General features: G+C 30.1%; 1 protein-coding gene across 1 annotated transcript; it reads right to left on the bottom strand.

The window, feature by feature from the left end:
- Positions 1-9552: 9552 nt before the first annotated feature.
- On the bottom strand, positions 9553-13650 carry LOC112285143 (uncharacterized). The gene is made up of 6 exons (XM_024525714.3): positions 13172-13650; positions 11746-12955; positions 11109-11339; positions 10685-10945; positions 10347-10502; positions 9553-9769 (listed from the first exon to the last, which is right to left on the bottom strand). The coding sequence occupies exons 1-6, from the start codon at positions 13240-13242 to the stop codon at positions 9650-9652; spliced, it is 2049 nt and encodes a 682-aa protein (XP_024381482.1). The 5' UTR covers positions 13243-13650; the 3' UTR covers positions 9553-9649.
- Positions 13651-16958: the final 3308 nt, after the last annotated feature.

Below are 16958 nucleotides of genomic sequence, written 5' to 3'. Positions count from 1 at the left end.
TCAACCCAAATTACAAGATGGCATCAATTAAGAGTTCATTATAATTAGTGGTATGAAGTAGAAGTAGCAAGAATAAGAACAAAAGAGGCACAATACAAAAATAAGTGAAACAATTACAATCAAGCAATTATATACTACAAAATTAGTTACAATTTATTCACGAAATTTTTATCTAGTAAAAAGTTTAAAATAAAAGTTTAAAATATATTTTTTAATCTTTTCAATAGAATAAGATTCATATAAATCCAAGTTACTATGAAAAAGTTATGAAGGTTTAAAAACAACAAGTAAATAATTAAAAAGTTACGAGAATAATTTTTACCTCAAAGATAACTTGCTTAAGAGATGAAGAATTCAAGCCTCATCAAGGCTCACAAGTAGTGCAGATGGATATTTAAGAGAGGCCACAAGGCCTTAGTCTTATCCTCCTAACTACCTTCAAGGTGCTACAATCCATATGAGACTTATGCACTTCCTTTCTTACAAGTACTACACTAGCTGTTGGTCCTCCTATTTTCTACTAGTAAAATCAATATTTTTACATTTTTGACTTTACTATGGTGTTTAAAAATACCCAAATATCCTAAGAGTATTGAGAGGCCTTCAAATCTTGCTCTATTTCTTCATAATGGCTTCTAAAGTGGTAAAACTCATTTTTATCAAAGTCTTGAAATTGCTCTAAAAATTCCTGATTTTTTTAAAATAAATTTTAAATAAAATTTTAAAATTCTAATAATATTTCTACAATATAAATATCAATTTAAAGCTATATTTTCTATTTTATTGATTTTTTATAATAATAAAATCAATTTAAGTCAACTATAAATCCTATTTCTTATATAACTAGCTAAAAAGATATGAGGTCTTTTCTCATACTTCTTCTAATTATTAACTAATATTTCTAATTTTTTTAATTAAAAGTAATACTTATAGATGTAAGAACAATGTAAATATTGATCTTAATAAATAACCATTGATACTCAATAATAAATAAAATTACTAAATCAACCAAGATAATTACTTTTAAGACTTACTAAGTAAATTGATACATAAATAAATAATATTAAGAATATAAAAATATTATTAATAAAAATAAAAATAAAAATAATTAATCCATATTTTTAAAGAAATATTTATAATCTAAATTCATTATCACATAATAAGCACTTTGTTAGTAATTAAAATTTCCAAAATAATTGAAAATACAATTTTTTTTTATCAATCATTCTTTCATTGTATTAAGTTTGAGCTCTTCTAGAATGATTTTTTAAATAGATGTTCTTATATTTGTATAATATATTGATTAAATATTAGTATTAATCATGCTTCTATTTTTTAATGGAAAAAAAAAAAAAAAAAAAAAAAAAAAAAAACTTTGAAGTCACCAATACATATTATCAAAAATGTTGCTCACAAAAAGAATATAAAATAAGATGTCTTTCACTTCAAATTCCCATTACTTATAGGTGGTGGCTATTGTCCTAATGGACAACTTTCATCTTTTGATGAATACATCCATCTAATATTCTACCAAAACTATCCATAGCTATCTTATCTATTATAAGAATATACCTTTAATATATTCTTTATATCTTTAAGTTCTTTTTTTTCTTCATCTATTTTATTTCTTGGCCTTCTTATATATCAAAAATTAATCTTTTGACCAATAATAATATATTTAAAGTAATATCTTCTATAATGTAACTTATTCTACTTTCACTTTTACTTAATTATTTTAATACTCTTACTTTGCTATTAATCAAAGGCTTTCAATCTTAATGTCTTTGTCAATATGTGATGTCTATCCTTTACAATTGCATTTATCAACAATCAGCAAGCATATCTTTTGTTGCATAATGCTTCATATCAATCACTCTCATTTCAATATTCTCTCTAATGAAGTAATATTGAATATCAATATGCTTGATTCTTAAATGATGCTTGAATTTTTTGCAAATACAAGACATCTTTGATTCTTACACTCTATTGAAGTTGCTTCTATTTATATAATTCCAATGTCCTCTAAAAAATCGTCTTAGCTATATTACATCTATTACACTATGGCTTGCCACCATATATTCTGCCTTCATAATTGATCTTGCAATTGCTGTTTGTCTATTGCAATTCCAAGAAGTAGCTCCCACTTCAAAAAAAAAAAAAAAAAAAAAAAAAAAATCTCATTGTTGATCTTTTATATAAAGGATCAAATCATCAATATAAAGGATGATAATCAATACAAATTCACTTGATTGTATCACATATATAGAATGATCAACCTTAATTTTTTCAAACTCTTTATTTAAGAAGAATGTGTCAATATGTTGATACCAAATCCTTCATTATTGCTTGAATCCATACAAGGATTTCTTCAATTTATAAACAAAGTATTGTTTGTCTTATTCAAAAAATCCTTGAAGTTGATCCAAATAAATGTCTTCTTATGATATTTCATTTTAAAAAGCCGTCTTTATATCTATTTGATGCATCTCTAACTCTATTGCTGCTCCTATTGCCACAATAGTTCTAATAGTGTTGAATTTGGCCATGAGAGCAAATGTCTCATTGAAATCAACACCATCAACTTGTGAGTAGTCTTTGGCAACTAATCTAGCCCTATATCTCACAATATTATCCATTGCATCCTTCTTGGTTCTAAACACCTATTTACAATTAATTAAAAATTAATTTTATGGAAATTGAGTCATTTTCTATGTTTCATTATTTATGAGTGATTTGTACTCTTCTTCTATAGTATTCTTCCATTTCATATACTATATGGACTTCATTGCATTACAAAAATTTAATGGATCAGTAAGAAGTATAACATTGGTATATTCTTTACTTACTTCAAGTAAGATATCACTAAGTTATTTTCTATCTCTCAAAAGAAGATTTTTTCTCTTTTTACTTAATGAAGATTCACCTTCTTGTACTTGAAGGTCTCTTGCAACCTTCTTTTTTCTTAAAGCTTATTTCTTCAAAGTTAATAGTTGATATTCTTCATCATCAACATCTTCAACATCTTGATTGTCTTCATTTCAGATTCTAGCAATTGTAGATACACTTTGATCTGTCTTATTTGGCTCTTCATCTTTACTTACACCTTTACCATCTTCTTCTTTCTTTTCTAGAATTGAAGATATATCTACAAACATATCATTATTTTTATTCAAATATATTTTCAAATGCTCACAAATATTCTTATGCTTCAAAAATTCTACATCACAATTTTTGATGATCTTTTTGGTTTTTAAATACATAAGCCTATATACTTTGGTACCTTCAAAATATTCACCAAAACACATTTTGTACCTTTTGCATCAAGTTTGGATCTCATAAAATCTAATATTTTTACATAAACAATACATTTAAAAATCTTCACATATAAAATACAAGGTTTTTTGCCACTCAAAGCTTCTTACAGAGTCATTGATGTGAGTACACTTATAAAACACATATTCTTTGTATATACTACTATAACCATGGCTTCCACTTAATATTCATGTCTAAGATTTTGTGCTTAAAGTATACTCCTTCTCATCTCTACAATGATGTAATTTTTTCTTTTAGTAACTCTATTTTATTGTAGAATGTAAAAAGTAGAGATTTATCTTGCAAAGCCTTGAAACTTTAAAAAATCATCAAAATGCTTTGACACATATTCACTTTCATTGTTTGTGTATAACACTTTGATCTTGCACTTACATTATTTTTTTTATAAGTGCCTTAAATTCCTTAAATCTTGACAAATATTTACTTTTGGCTTTGAAGATATAAACATATAATTTTTTTGAAAAATCATCAATAAATGAGATAAAATACTTTGATCCTCCAATTGATAGCATCTTCATTAATCCAAAAACATCAAAATACACAATCTCCAATAATTTTCTAGTACTTTTTGTAATTTCTTTTAGAAATGAAGCCATTTATTTTTTATCTTAGATATAGTCTTTACAAATAAGTATTATGGCATTATGACTAAATTGACCAAGATTCAACCCACTTACTATGGATTAGAGCTCTTTCATGCTTTTGGCATTCAAATGACTAAGTTGTTGATGCCAAATTCTAACTTATTTTGATTTTGTAGAAACTCAGAAAGTACTGCTACTTCAGTTCTATTGATCTTATAATTGATAAAGTAGAGGTTACCATCTTTTAGGCCTTTAGAAATATATTTTCTACTTAGTGTCTTCACAAAAAAATCATTTATATTAAATTGAACCTTACAATCATGTGATACAAGTTTACTCATTAAAAAAAGGTTTTTTTTCATCTTTGGCACATCTAAGACTTTTTTCAATTTGATCCTCTTCATTTGGTCCTTCATAAGGATCTCTACTACAATGGAGCCAATTCCATTGACTTGTACTATACCATTGTCTTTCAACCAAATATTTACTACTAAAATTTCTTCATAAATGTCAAATGAACATTTATATGGTGTCATATACTTAGTAGTACCTAAATTTGTAATCTACTTGGACATAGGAGTCATAGAAGTTCCTTCACTTGCCATGAAATTATAATCATTTCTACCAAAACTATCATTAGCATTGTTTGCATTCTCTTTATTTTATTTTTTGGCTTTACAATAATTCTTAAAAAAGTGACTTAGTTTTTTATAAATATAGTAATTTTTTTATGTTGCTTTTTAAATTTTCATGTTGGTGAAAATAGCTACCTTTTTTGTCTTGAAAATAGAACCAAATCATCACTTTGAAGCTCTTTTTCTATCCTCTTAATCACTTCATGGGTAAGTCTTAATGTGATATAATTCATGGTAAGCTCTTTCATATTAATAGTTTCTAATGCCATAATGAGATAGTTGTAGGACTTGAAAAGACTCATGAACAATGTCAACATAATATCCTTATCATCAATTTTCTTGTAAATAACTGCTAGTTGATTTGCAAGTGCTTTTATCTTGTTGACATGAGCCATGAAGTCATCTCTTTTTTCTATCTTTATTTTTTAAAACTTCTTCTTTGTCTATAGAATATTTACAAGGTTTCTACTTTCATAGATATTTCAAAGAATCTTCTATGCTTCCGCTTGTCTATTGTAAGCAATTATATGTGAAAAGTTGGTATTATCCAAATTTGATGTAATCATGCCAAAAGCCTTCATTTTATGACGTTTTTACTCCTTCATCTTGATATCAACATCATTGCTTAAAGGCTCTTCATTTTCATCAACCATATTCTAAAGGTCCAATGAAGCCAACAAATGCTCCATTTTCTTCTTCTAGTAGTAAAAATTGTCACCTCTAAACTTCTCAATCACTTTCAAGCTCCACCTTCACTTGAAGCCATGTCTAATGAAGAGGTGTATAAAAAAAAATCAAAAAAAAAAAAAGATAAAGATTTCTAAATAAACAAGAAGGTCTTATTACATTAAAAATCTAGAATACCTCTTTTATGAATAAACTAGTGATTTTGCTCTTTAATCACTTTCAACTCTTACAAAAATACTTTTAATTTCACAAATATCTCCTTATCACTATAAGACAACTTCTTAAGAAATTCAGCATACAAAAATATAGTATTAATGCACCAATGATGTAACTCAGCAAAAAAACACAGCATTAGTATTCTATAAAAGCATTCTAAGGTGATTGATATTTTTTAAGAAAATGAATATACTTAACAAAAATTAAGAGTAAAAATACATCAAAAATTAGATGCAAAATGGAGTTTAGAAGACATCAAATCCTAACATCAGCAACAACCATAAGATCTACTCCTTACAATAAGAAAGACTTCAAAGAACTTCAAAACTCATAAGTAAAGATGAGTGGGCCTATAATTTAATGAAGAGAAAAAAAAAAAAAAAAAAAAAAAAAAAAAAAAACTTTGAAGTCACCAACACATAATATCAGCAAGGTTGCTTACAAAGAAAGTATGAAGTAAGACGTCTCACACTTCCAATGTCTATTACTTATAGATGGTGGATGTTGTCCTAATCGACAACTTCCATCTTTTGATGAAAATATCCATTCAATATTCTACCAAAACTATCCATAGCTATCTTATCTTTTATGAAAATATACTTTTAGTATAATTTTTATATCCTTAAGATCCTTTGTCTATTCATCTACTTTATCTTTTGGTCTTTGTACATACCAAGAACCAATCTTTTGACTAATAGCAACTTATCTAAAGTAATATCTTCTATAATATAACTTATTCTACTTTTACTTTTATTTTCTTTAATATCTTTTATATCTTAATTTTACTTTAATTATTAATAAATATTTTTATGTTTAAGAGAAAAAACAAAAATATGAAAAAAATACAAGTTATATATATGAAAAAAAAATATAGGTACATAAAATTATTTTTAATATATGATAAATATATTTTTAGTTATTTTTTTATTTATTAGAATTTAGTTATAACTAAAGTCTATATATTAGTTTTTACATCTCAAAGACTATAATTATCTAGCTATATCTCACATTCTATAAATCTATAGCTATTTTTCCTATTTTGTACTAGAATCCTAATTTCTACATAAGATTCAAAACCACACCCACATATTAGAATAAATATTTTAAAATTAATTTTTTAACCTTTATTTTGACATTTAATATTAAGTCTACCATGACCTTTTAAGTATATAAAACTTTATATTTCTTACATTTATGTAATCCACTAGCTTTTTTTAGCAATTATATTTATTAAATTTAACATCTCTTTAACTTCCATATTTTTTATTCATACCATCTTATATTATTACCTTCTATCTAATCAAGTTTATCAATTATTTAGAACATCTCTTTTTTAAACTTGAATTATTTTTTAATAACTAAGTAATAAAAAAAAAAAAAATTAAAAAATCTTGTAAAATTAAGATTTACAATTTTTAAAAATTTCTTGGATTTCAAGATTGAAAAAGTTAATTTTTAAATAAAATAGCTTTTTACAATTCTTATTAAGCATAAAAACAGTTAATTAAATCAAAAAATCACATTTAATTTGTAAATTGAGGTTCTAATCTGAATGTGTTATAAAATAATTAAAATTAAAATTAAAATTAAAACTTTTCTTTAAATGTAATGTAATTTCTTTAAATTTTAAATATTTTTTAAAAAATTAGATTAAAAGTAATACATAAAGTATATTTTGTAAAGGAATTTTAAGGATTTGCCAATTTTTGTGAAAATTAGCTTAAGAATGTACTAGGTATTTGGTTGTGACAAGATTTGAACTTACTTTGAAGTTGGATTTACAACCTAAAAATTAAATACATAACATGTTTAAAAATACCCTCTTAGTAATCTTAGACAATCTAAGAAATCTTATTACATTCTATTCATCTTCAACTAAATCTTAAATAATTGTTAATTTTTTTAAATTAAATCATAAAAAAGTTACAAGAAACCCTTAAAATTTTGTTTTTTCAAATCCTAAAGAATTTATAAAGAAATCCAAAATAAATCATAATTGAATCCTAATCATATTTTTTACAAAATCCTAATTAAATTCTAATAGAAAATTACTCAAATACTAATTTAATCTTAATAATTCTAATAAATTCTAATCAAACTTTTAAGTAAATTCTAACAAATCTTAGTCAAATCTTAAATAAATACCATATCAAATTTCAAATCTCAATAACTATTATTCTAAACATTGATCTTAATTCAAACCTATCAAATATATTAATTTATTAATTGAAAAAAAAACACCCTAAGTTTTAAGAAAATTAAATTTACAAATTGGAAGAAAGTTTTCTGAATCCAATCAAGTATTAGTTGTCTTCTTGATTCAACATCAATACAAACCTTCTACTGATTTACAACTTGAATTGTTAACATGGTCTCAAAGTTTGCATGAATATTAAGAAAGTCAAAAATCAGTTCACAAAAATAAAATTCAAATTCAATTGGAAAATTTTTCAATATTATAGAAATTCTCAATGACCTTCAAAATCCAATTTCTAAGATCCTAACTCACTTGAATCCCAATTACTTTTGTTTGACTATCCAATCAAGCTTAATTTCACAACCTACATCTAACACAACTATATTCACAAATCCACTAGATTTTAACAATAGATCTACTACAAAACTCACATTATTCACTAAAATGCAATCCCTTTTTTATTCAATAAAAAATAGAGTCATCTAAAATAGCTTTGACTTTGCAAAGCTCTCACAAAGTCATCATGCACTCAAATCCTTGAAAATCAATGCTTACAAAAACCTTATTAAATCTACTCTAAAACCTTCTTCTTTGATCAACAAAAGAACCCCACCTTTGTCATAGGTTATTGGTTTTATGCATTGGAGTTTGGTTTTGATCCTAGTTCAATACCACACTTTAGAAATTGGATTTATTACACCAATTCATAGATTGCTTACAAATTAACTTTAAAAGAGGAAAAATAAGAATGAATATCTATCAAAGTACAATCTAGGAAGTAAGACAAATTTTTTGAACAAGGTTTATAATTTAATATTTTAAAAGAAATGTAGAAAGTTGTATTTTTAATCAGATCATAGTTTTTATGATGATTAAATATATCTTACATAGTTTGGTCCTTAAAAAAAACTAAAAAAAAAAAAATCACATTAAAGGAAACACCTCTTTAAAAATAATAATAATCATAATCATAATAACAAAATTGTAGCAAGAATACAATATTCCAAGAATTTTATCAATATTCTTGCTATCAATATGGAATTCTTAGACATTTTTCAAGAATTTTATCAATGGGAAATCTGCTATTAAATAAATCACCAAAAGTATTGACTTTCTCTGTTGGAATTATGTGTTGTGCATGTACTCTGAAGTACTATATATGGCTTAAAATGTACCAAAGACATCAAAATGATTTGCAAGGGGTATCATCTATGTTGTAAAAAAGTCCACACGACCTTTGAGTGAAGTAAATTGATGCGCGTGAAAATCAACTTGTATTCATCAGTAGCAAAAACAGTGCTCTAGATTCATTTATGTTAAAGAAGAATCAATAAATAATTTAATATTAAATATTAAATACTACATTATTAGAATTGTAAGTATACAACTGACAATTTTAAATGTGATTCTCACCTAATATTACATTAAACACTGTACTTTTCTAAAAAATTAACATGTGATTCTGAATACGTGTAGATATACATGTGTAAAAACATGTGCATATACACCCAAAGAATGGTTTTTCGTTCCTATTTCCAGTACTGCAGTGATAATCATGGAAATACTCCAGATTGGACTGATTAATTTTGAGACGTAACAATGTAGATACTGACATGTTAATATTCTATTTCGTGGCTGAATTCGTTATCACGTAATTAATCTCATTTAGTTAGACTGGCTACTAGAAATTCATATAGAATTAACTATGTGGACCCTTCAACCACCTGTAATGGGCAGATTGTCCAAGAATCACATACTCCACACATGTATGTGCACCCACACAATTCAATGAGGCATGGGTCAATCTAAGGGCGTTCAGTTAGTAAGACAGGTGAGAGTCAAATAGACATACAGCAAACCTCATCCTAACATTAAACTGGTGCACAGAACACACATGACAAAGCCCACAACTTTTACCTGTACTTTATTCTCTCACCAAATACAAGGCTTTACAAAAATAAAAAGCCTAAAAAAATATCTGCTACATTAATTTTGCTTCAGGGAGCCATTACTCCATCAATTGTGTATGACAACGAATTTACCCAGTCTGCTTTGAAAAGTAATTGACGCAGAGTATCCATAATGTTCAATTCCGGATCCAGTTTTCGTTGCCATCCCTGAAAAATAGACCAGCACATCACTTCATGTTGGTTTGATTTCGCAAGTTAACCTTCAATGCATGATAAATTCTTGGCAGTAACGTACAAAACAGAACTAAGTGCTGATCCTGGAGATCAGAGTAATAAATTAGAAAATTATTAAGAATGTTAGTCCTGATACTAGTTTTGTATTAAAATATAGAAAACCTCTTTTCTGAATTCTGACTCAAAAGGAATAAACTAGCCATACCCACATTTTTGAAGGCAAAACCAAACTTAAACATTCTGAACTTATATGCTTTCAACTATTAGATTCAGATCAAAGGAGGGAAGACAAAGATCTGCAGTCTGCTAGTAGACAAAACATACAACTCCATAACTTTGACTCTTAAAAACCACTTGGCAAAGGAGAGAGCAAACTTAGAAAACTATTTCTGTAAATTAAAGTATAGAAAGGCTTGAAATAGGAATATTTTAAAAAATTCAAACCGTGAGCAACAGCACTTCTTGCTAGTAGGCGATACAAACAACAAAGAATTGACATTCAGTATGAGTTCCGGCACTAATATGAAAAATTCACGTTGAATACACTTACCTCGAGAACAAGGGTGGTCACCATGACAGTGCATACATCACCATCTATGTTAACTCTATGACGCCGGACTTGCTCCAGTAACTCCTGCATGCAATCTCCTGTATGCAGTGCATTCCCTTCCTCCGTGTTCCAAAACTGGAATACTTTTTCTACATCCTGCACTCAACTCCCAAGCATATGAGACATTAAAGAGTACTTCAACAAGAGTATTCTACTAAACTCTTCAGTGTATTCTACTAAACTCTTCAGTGTATTCAGAAGCAAATAGGCCAGGATCAACATGATTCTTCAAATGCTTCAGTCAAGAGAGGAAGACAAAGTTGTCTGCGTCAACTTACATCAATAAAGGCGCTAGGATTCGGGCAATTCTGGGACCGTGAAAATTTGAGCGTGCACTCAGCTGCTTTCTTGCCGTCCTTCTGAGCTACTGCTTTGAAAAAATCCAATAAAGTATATCTATCCTGAGCATTCAGCTCTGCAATCATACCCACATCAAGCAAAACCACATGAGGGCGGGACTGAAAACTCTGCTTGTTGGGAGGATCCATACGCACCAAGATGTTGCCAGGGTGAAGATCGGCGTGAACGAAGTTATCCACCTGAGAAGAGAGCAAAAGGCAAACTATAAGAAGACCTTACAATACAAACGTGAAACTCCTTGATAAGAATGAACACAAGGAAAATGATAGATTGTATTATTTCGGAAATAACTCACACACGCTCCTATACAACCAGTTGCATAGGGTACTAGTACTGCCTTACGAGGAGCATCTTCAACAGAGTATGAGTTCCGATAGAAGCCAGAGCGCTGTTCAAGCGATTTTTTCCACGCCTGTCCACAAAACGTGATACGCTCTCTCCTTGTTCAAAAGTCTCCACTAAAACGGCTGGGTGTACCAATGGATACAACGGCTTAGGAAAAGAAACATCTTTCCACCTGCGAAAGTTGTAAATGAAACGACTTAAATGGGCAGCTTCCCTTGCCAGGTCAACCTGCCATACCAATCCTCCAGTCAACAATCACCAGAAATTTTACAGCTAGGTCCAAGTGCATCAAACAGAAATCCTCTGGAACTTTAAGGTTGACTGTAGCTAAAACCAAGGAGTTTTTTCCATTTGATGTATTTTTAAGAAAATTGAGCCGACCATTCAATCCGACAAACATTCGGAGAGAATCGAGCAGCTCTCGAAATTACTTGTCTCTATATACATTGCTAATTTTTGTGGAGAGGAAATCACTCATCAAAAAATCACAGATGATACAGAAACACGGATTAGAATTAGAGAATTAGCTGCATGCACTTGAAAAGCTCCACCAGTGCAACCTACAGACTTCATCTTGCACCACAAATGCGGCTAACTGTTGGCAAACTTCAGAGTTAAGCCTACACCAACTCACCTGTGTCAACATGAAGACTGCAAACTGTTGTATGCTTTCGTCAAGTCTAAGCCACGCTAGACCTGGTATGAAATTGGATATCTTGGCACACCAATTGATTATAGTAAAATCTCGACGAATCTCTTCGCTGACACCAGGATGTCGCACCTTAACTGCAACCACCATTGGCTTGGACATTTGACCTGGATATCGAAATCTTAGAACAGCCCGGTGGATTTGAGCGATACTCCCCGATGCTACTGGCTCCTCTTCAAAATCCTCAAAAATTTCGTCTAATCTCCTGCCGAACGCACCTTCAATGATTTGCTTGGTTTGAGAAAACTTGTGAGCAGGGGCCTTAGAATGAAGCTTTGTGAGCTGCGCACAAAGATCTCTTGGAAACAAGTCTGGTCGAGCAGCTGCCCACTGTCCCCACTTAATGAAAGCCGCGCCCCCATGTTCCAAGGAGAAATGTACTAAAGATATCCATCTTTTCCGGAATTTGGGTCCAAAGGAATCTGCGAACGGGGCTAAAACAATAGCTGGCGTAAACAAGACTGCTAGATACGTCGCTCTAATTACTAATAAAACGAGTTCTAACAGAGTCAATACGAGGGAAACAATGTGTACAGGATGTGAAGGCTGACTCAAGTCCTGGCGAGCTGGGAAGGACTCTACTCCTGCAGCACTCTGATGGGCTAAAGTAGCCTCGCCTACAATTACGGCAATCATCCGCGGTACCACTTGTGAGCGTGCACATGCCAGGCTAGCGGCAGTGACTAGTTTTCGTAAAGAACGATGTAGAAAAGTTCCTGAACATTCATGTGATTGGCTTTGCCAGCTTCCTTGTCCCCCACACCTAACTATTCGCAGATCTGCACTAGTAGTCTTCAAAACCTGCCTCCATTCATGCAAAAGTTCATGTTTAACATCTCGAAGTCCACGTACAAGTAGTTTGGAATGCGAGGCCCACACTCCTGTCACACCACCGAGCCTAAACCTAAAAATCCGCGGCATACTAATGCTCGTGCTTGAATACAATCCACTCTCTCGAACATTTGCAATGCACCTCGTATGGTGTTTGGCTATTGATTTCAATCCAGAATATTCTTTGGGGATTAACAACGGCCTCAAAAAACCATGACCCGTCGCAACTGTGGAACTGTACTTGCGCACCACACTGACGCCAACCATTGCGAGTGATAAGGCACCAAATCCATCCGCATGATGCCTATCAAAAGCAACGGCAACCTTGTGAAAACGTACGAGACATAAGCGAAACCAAAACAGAGTCACCTGTCACGAGAAAAAAACTCCCAAAAAACTAGAAGAGGAAAGGTTTAGGGTTTCTGGAGCGTGGTGGACGACACTGACGATAGAACTGTGGGAAAATGCAACCAGAACGCGTCAAAAAAACAGCAACCGAGCACGGCGGCAGTGGTAATACCTAGACATGGCATGACGGGTGTCATGCTGAAGCTGGCGACGCCAGCAAGACAAAATCAAAGAACCAGCCATCGGTGACACTTAGTTCATCGGATTTATACAAAGAGGAGATGAGCCATCTTGCGCAAATAAAATTGCAACTCCGCCGCACTTGCGTCTCTATGTGGTGCCTGCGTGAGGAGTCTCATGTTCTGCCAGCGCCGACCTTCATGAAATGCTGCAACGCAGAGAAAACAGTGGACGCACCCATGAATCGAGATGGACAAGGCAGTCCGGGTTGGAAGACGGCATAGCTGGTCATCGTCTGCTTCTACGCCGTCGTCGTCGTCTTCCTGCTTCTTCTTCGAAGTAGTGCTGGTGGTGGTGCTGCGACTGCTGGCTGGCTGCGAGGCCCCTCGCGGTGGTGGAGTGCTGCCCCTGGACAAGAGGTGCCCATCTGGATGCACCTCCTTGCTTGCAAGGGCGTGGCACGGCCACCTGGTCCCCAAACCCGCCCAGGGAGTCTCTCCCTCCCTTCTTCCTTCCTTCCTTCGTTCGTTCGTTCGTTCGTTCGTTCGTTCCTTCTCCTCCTCTGCAAAGCCTTACTTCATCAAGTATGGGATGCTGCCTTTCGTTCGCCTCCTGACTGACATCGGTGCATTCCCTCCCCTTTGACAGTTTGTGGCATTTGCTCAATTTTGGTTATTTTGGTACTTGACCATTTTGCATATTCCCAACAATGTACTTCTTATATTCTATCAGCACCCGTTTCTTTCAAATTTCGAATTAGGATTCAAAGAATTTTTTTAAACATATTAGCTTGAAAATATACATTTATAGGATTAATCTATGCAGTAACATGTCAACAGAGAGATCTTGATGTACAGATACATCAAAAAATTTAAGAGCTTCTTTAACCAAAAGTTTACTGCCCATGCATACCAATTTTCCTCATTAGTTGTACTTGTAGAAATATCAAAGTTTTAGCAAATTTCTCAGAAATATAGAATTGGATAAACAGAACATAACCAACCAAGTAGACAGACATACAAGGTGTATGAAAAAAATAAAGGAATAAAAAAATAAAAATAAACTTCAAAAAAGTTGAATGAAAAAAAAATCTGAAATTTCTTTTAATATTAAATTATAGATTTTATGTTATTCTTCGTACATCTATATATATACATATATATATATTGGATTCATGGACAAGTCAATACTTTAAAATTACTTCTTTTAAAGAAAAAGACAAAATCTCTTCAATTATTTAAACAAATTATTACTGCCATTAAGTATAACATTTTATAAGTAGATAAACCATTCATTATCATGAATTAACACAAACTCACAAAAAGTTGGTACATATTCATCGAAAAAATCATCCATCCATAGAGATTTGTTTCTCTGATCACATTCTTTTATTGTTATACTACTACAAAATCATTCTTCAATAAATATTAATAAGTAAGAATTTTTAAAATCAAATATTTTTAATTTTTTAATAGAAATCATCTAGTTTGATAAATAACATGTATTTATGAAGGTAAGAAAAAAGTATGTAAATTTATTTTTTAAAATTAATATAAATTAAAATATATATATATATATATATATATACATATAAAAGTGACCTACCCATTTATTAAATCAATCTATCCTAACTTCACCATCATTAGAAAAATGGATCATCTCTAAAAACCATCATAACAATCATCACCCTCATCTTAACCTCTCTCATTTCCAACCTCTACTTCTTTTGTTCCTAGCCTTCTTCATCCCAAATCTCTTCTTTTTTCCTTCCTCCCCTTCCTCTCTCTTCTATTTATAACTCTCATCTCAATCTCCCTTATTCTTACTTAAGTTCCTACAAAAAGATGTATCAATTCAGTAAATAGATGTATCATTTTAACATTAATATATATAAGAAAAAAAAAAAATCTAAGCTATTATTAAATTGATCCATTTGTCTAAACTATCATTGCATTCCTCTTGTTCTTCCATTTAAGTTTCCTCTGTCTTTAGCCTCCATTCCTATTCTTAGCTTCTATTTCTATCCCAACCTTCTTTTCTATGTTTTTATTCCTTGTCTTGAATAATAATTATTGTCGTTGTCTCTTCACCTTCTATTTTTTTTTTTTTTTTTTTTTTTTTTTTTTTAAATCTTTTGAGCATTGTATGATGAGATTTTGACAATGTACTTTAGAAGAGTGAAGATCTGTTCTATGATCTTGTTGTCATGATAGAAAGGATTTGCCTCAAGAAAGTAATAGACCTTTGGTTGCCACTTATTTCTCAAACAAGTTGCAAGTTTATAAAGCAAAAATCTTATTTATAGCTTGTCCTCATAAAGAAAATTACTTCAAATATACAAGTCTTAGATGTATAAGAGTTTCTAAGATGTAACTAAATATCCTAAAACCACTTTTGTTCTTATAGGAATTTCTTTTGAATTTGTATCATTTAATAACATCCAATCTAACCATTTAGTTAGACTCAAACTTTTCTATAAGTTAATTGATATTCTTAAATATTTCTACAAAAACAATCAACCATATATATTTGAGTATTGGATTTTTGAGATATGGTGGATTTAGTATGCATGTGTCTATAAATTGACATGTTTGAAATTTCATATATAGCTTTTTAACATAGTCATCTATAATTATGGAAATTTTGAGCTTCAAATTTGTCTACAAACTTAAGATATGGCCCAAACCAAAACCTCTATAAAAAAAATTACGTATAAACTCTAGTTTTAAAATATTGACTTCCAATAGCCTTTTTCTTTTATTCTTAATTAAAATTTATTAATTTTTTTTATAGAAAATTTAATTCTTTGAGTCAACTTTCAAACCTCTTTTTTTGATCTCCAAAAATTTTCATACAATTCTTTTAACTCAAAAACGATGGTAGTAAATACAATTTCAAGATCCAAACTTCAAGTACCTATTTCTTTCTCATAAAAATTTCAAATTCCTTGATTTTTACACAAAAATTATAATCCTCAATACAAGCTAATAAATCCTAATCTTTGAACTTCATATAGCTGCCTTAAAGTGGCTTCAAATTCCAATATGGTCTTAGACAACATCTTGAAGTCTATTGAGCATGATCTTCAATCAATGGAAATAAAGTCTTCCATCAACTTGTCTTATCCATCTACATATGATAGCTTAGAAGTTTAAATATTTTATCCTTGATATCAAAGCCCTTCTACACTCCTTACTAATAAACTCTACAATATTTATTTTTAATTATAAAACTAAAAATGTAAACTTAAATAAATTAAATAAGTATTTTATTTTATTATTTTATTATATTTTATTATTTTAATTATAATCCAAATCTTCATAATATTTTATATTATTTTTATATATTCTGCTATTTTCTAACTTAATACTATAGATACAAATGAGCAACTTGTGCCATTGTTAAAATCATACAACATTCTTTAAAAAGGCTCATTGCTTAAGAAGTGAGTTCCAAAGAATTGAATTGCAAAGTTTGTTACTTTACAACACTCATGTAAGTAGAGTCTTTTGATTAGGCACGATTAAATCTAATCATCAAATATTCATAATTTATATTTGCTTTATTCGATCCAAGCTTTATAACAAAATAGGCTGTTTGTGTAGAATTACCAAAAATGATTATTTAGCTATATTTAGTACATTAATAACCTAAAATCCACTCAAGCTTATGTAATCTAGATGCTCTCCTTCTAAATCAAGGAAAAAATAATGAAACTTATTTGTATTGATTTGAAATTAAAAAAATAAATTATCAAAGTATGAATAAATAAAAAAATA

This window comes from Physcomitrium patens, chromosome 7, assembly GCF_059467195.1.
Source record: "Physcomitrium patens ecotype Gransden chromosome 7, ASM5946719v1, whole genome shotgun sequence".
In the NCBI taxonomy this organism is placed as follows: Eukaryota; Viridiplantae; Streptophyta; class Bryopsida; order Funariales; family Funariaceae; genus Physcomitrium; species Physcomitrium patens.
The sequence above is the reverse complement of the archived record's forward strand: the minus strand, read 5'-3'. Positions and strand labels throughout refer to the sequence as shown.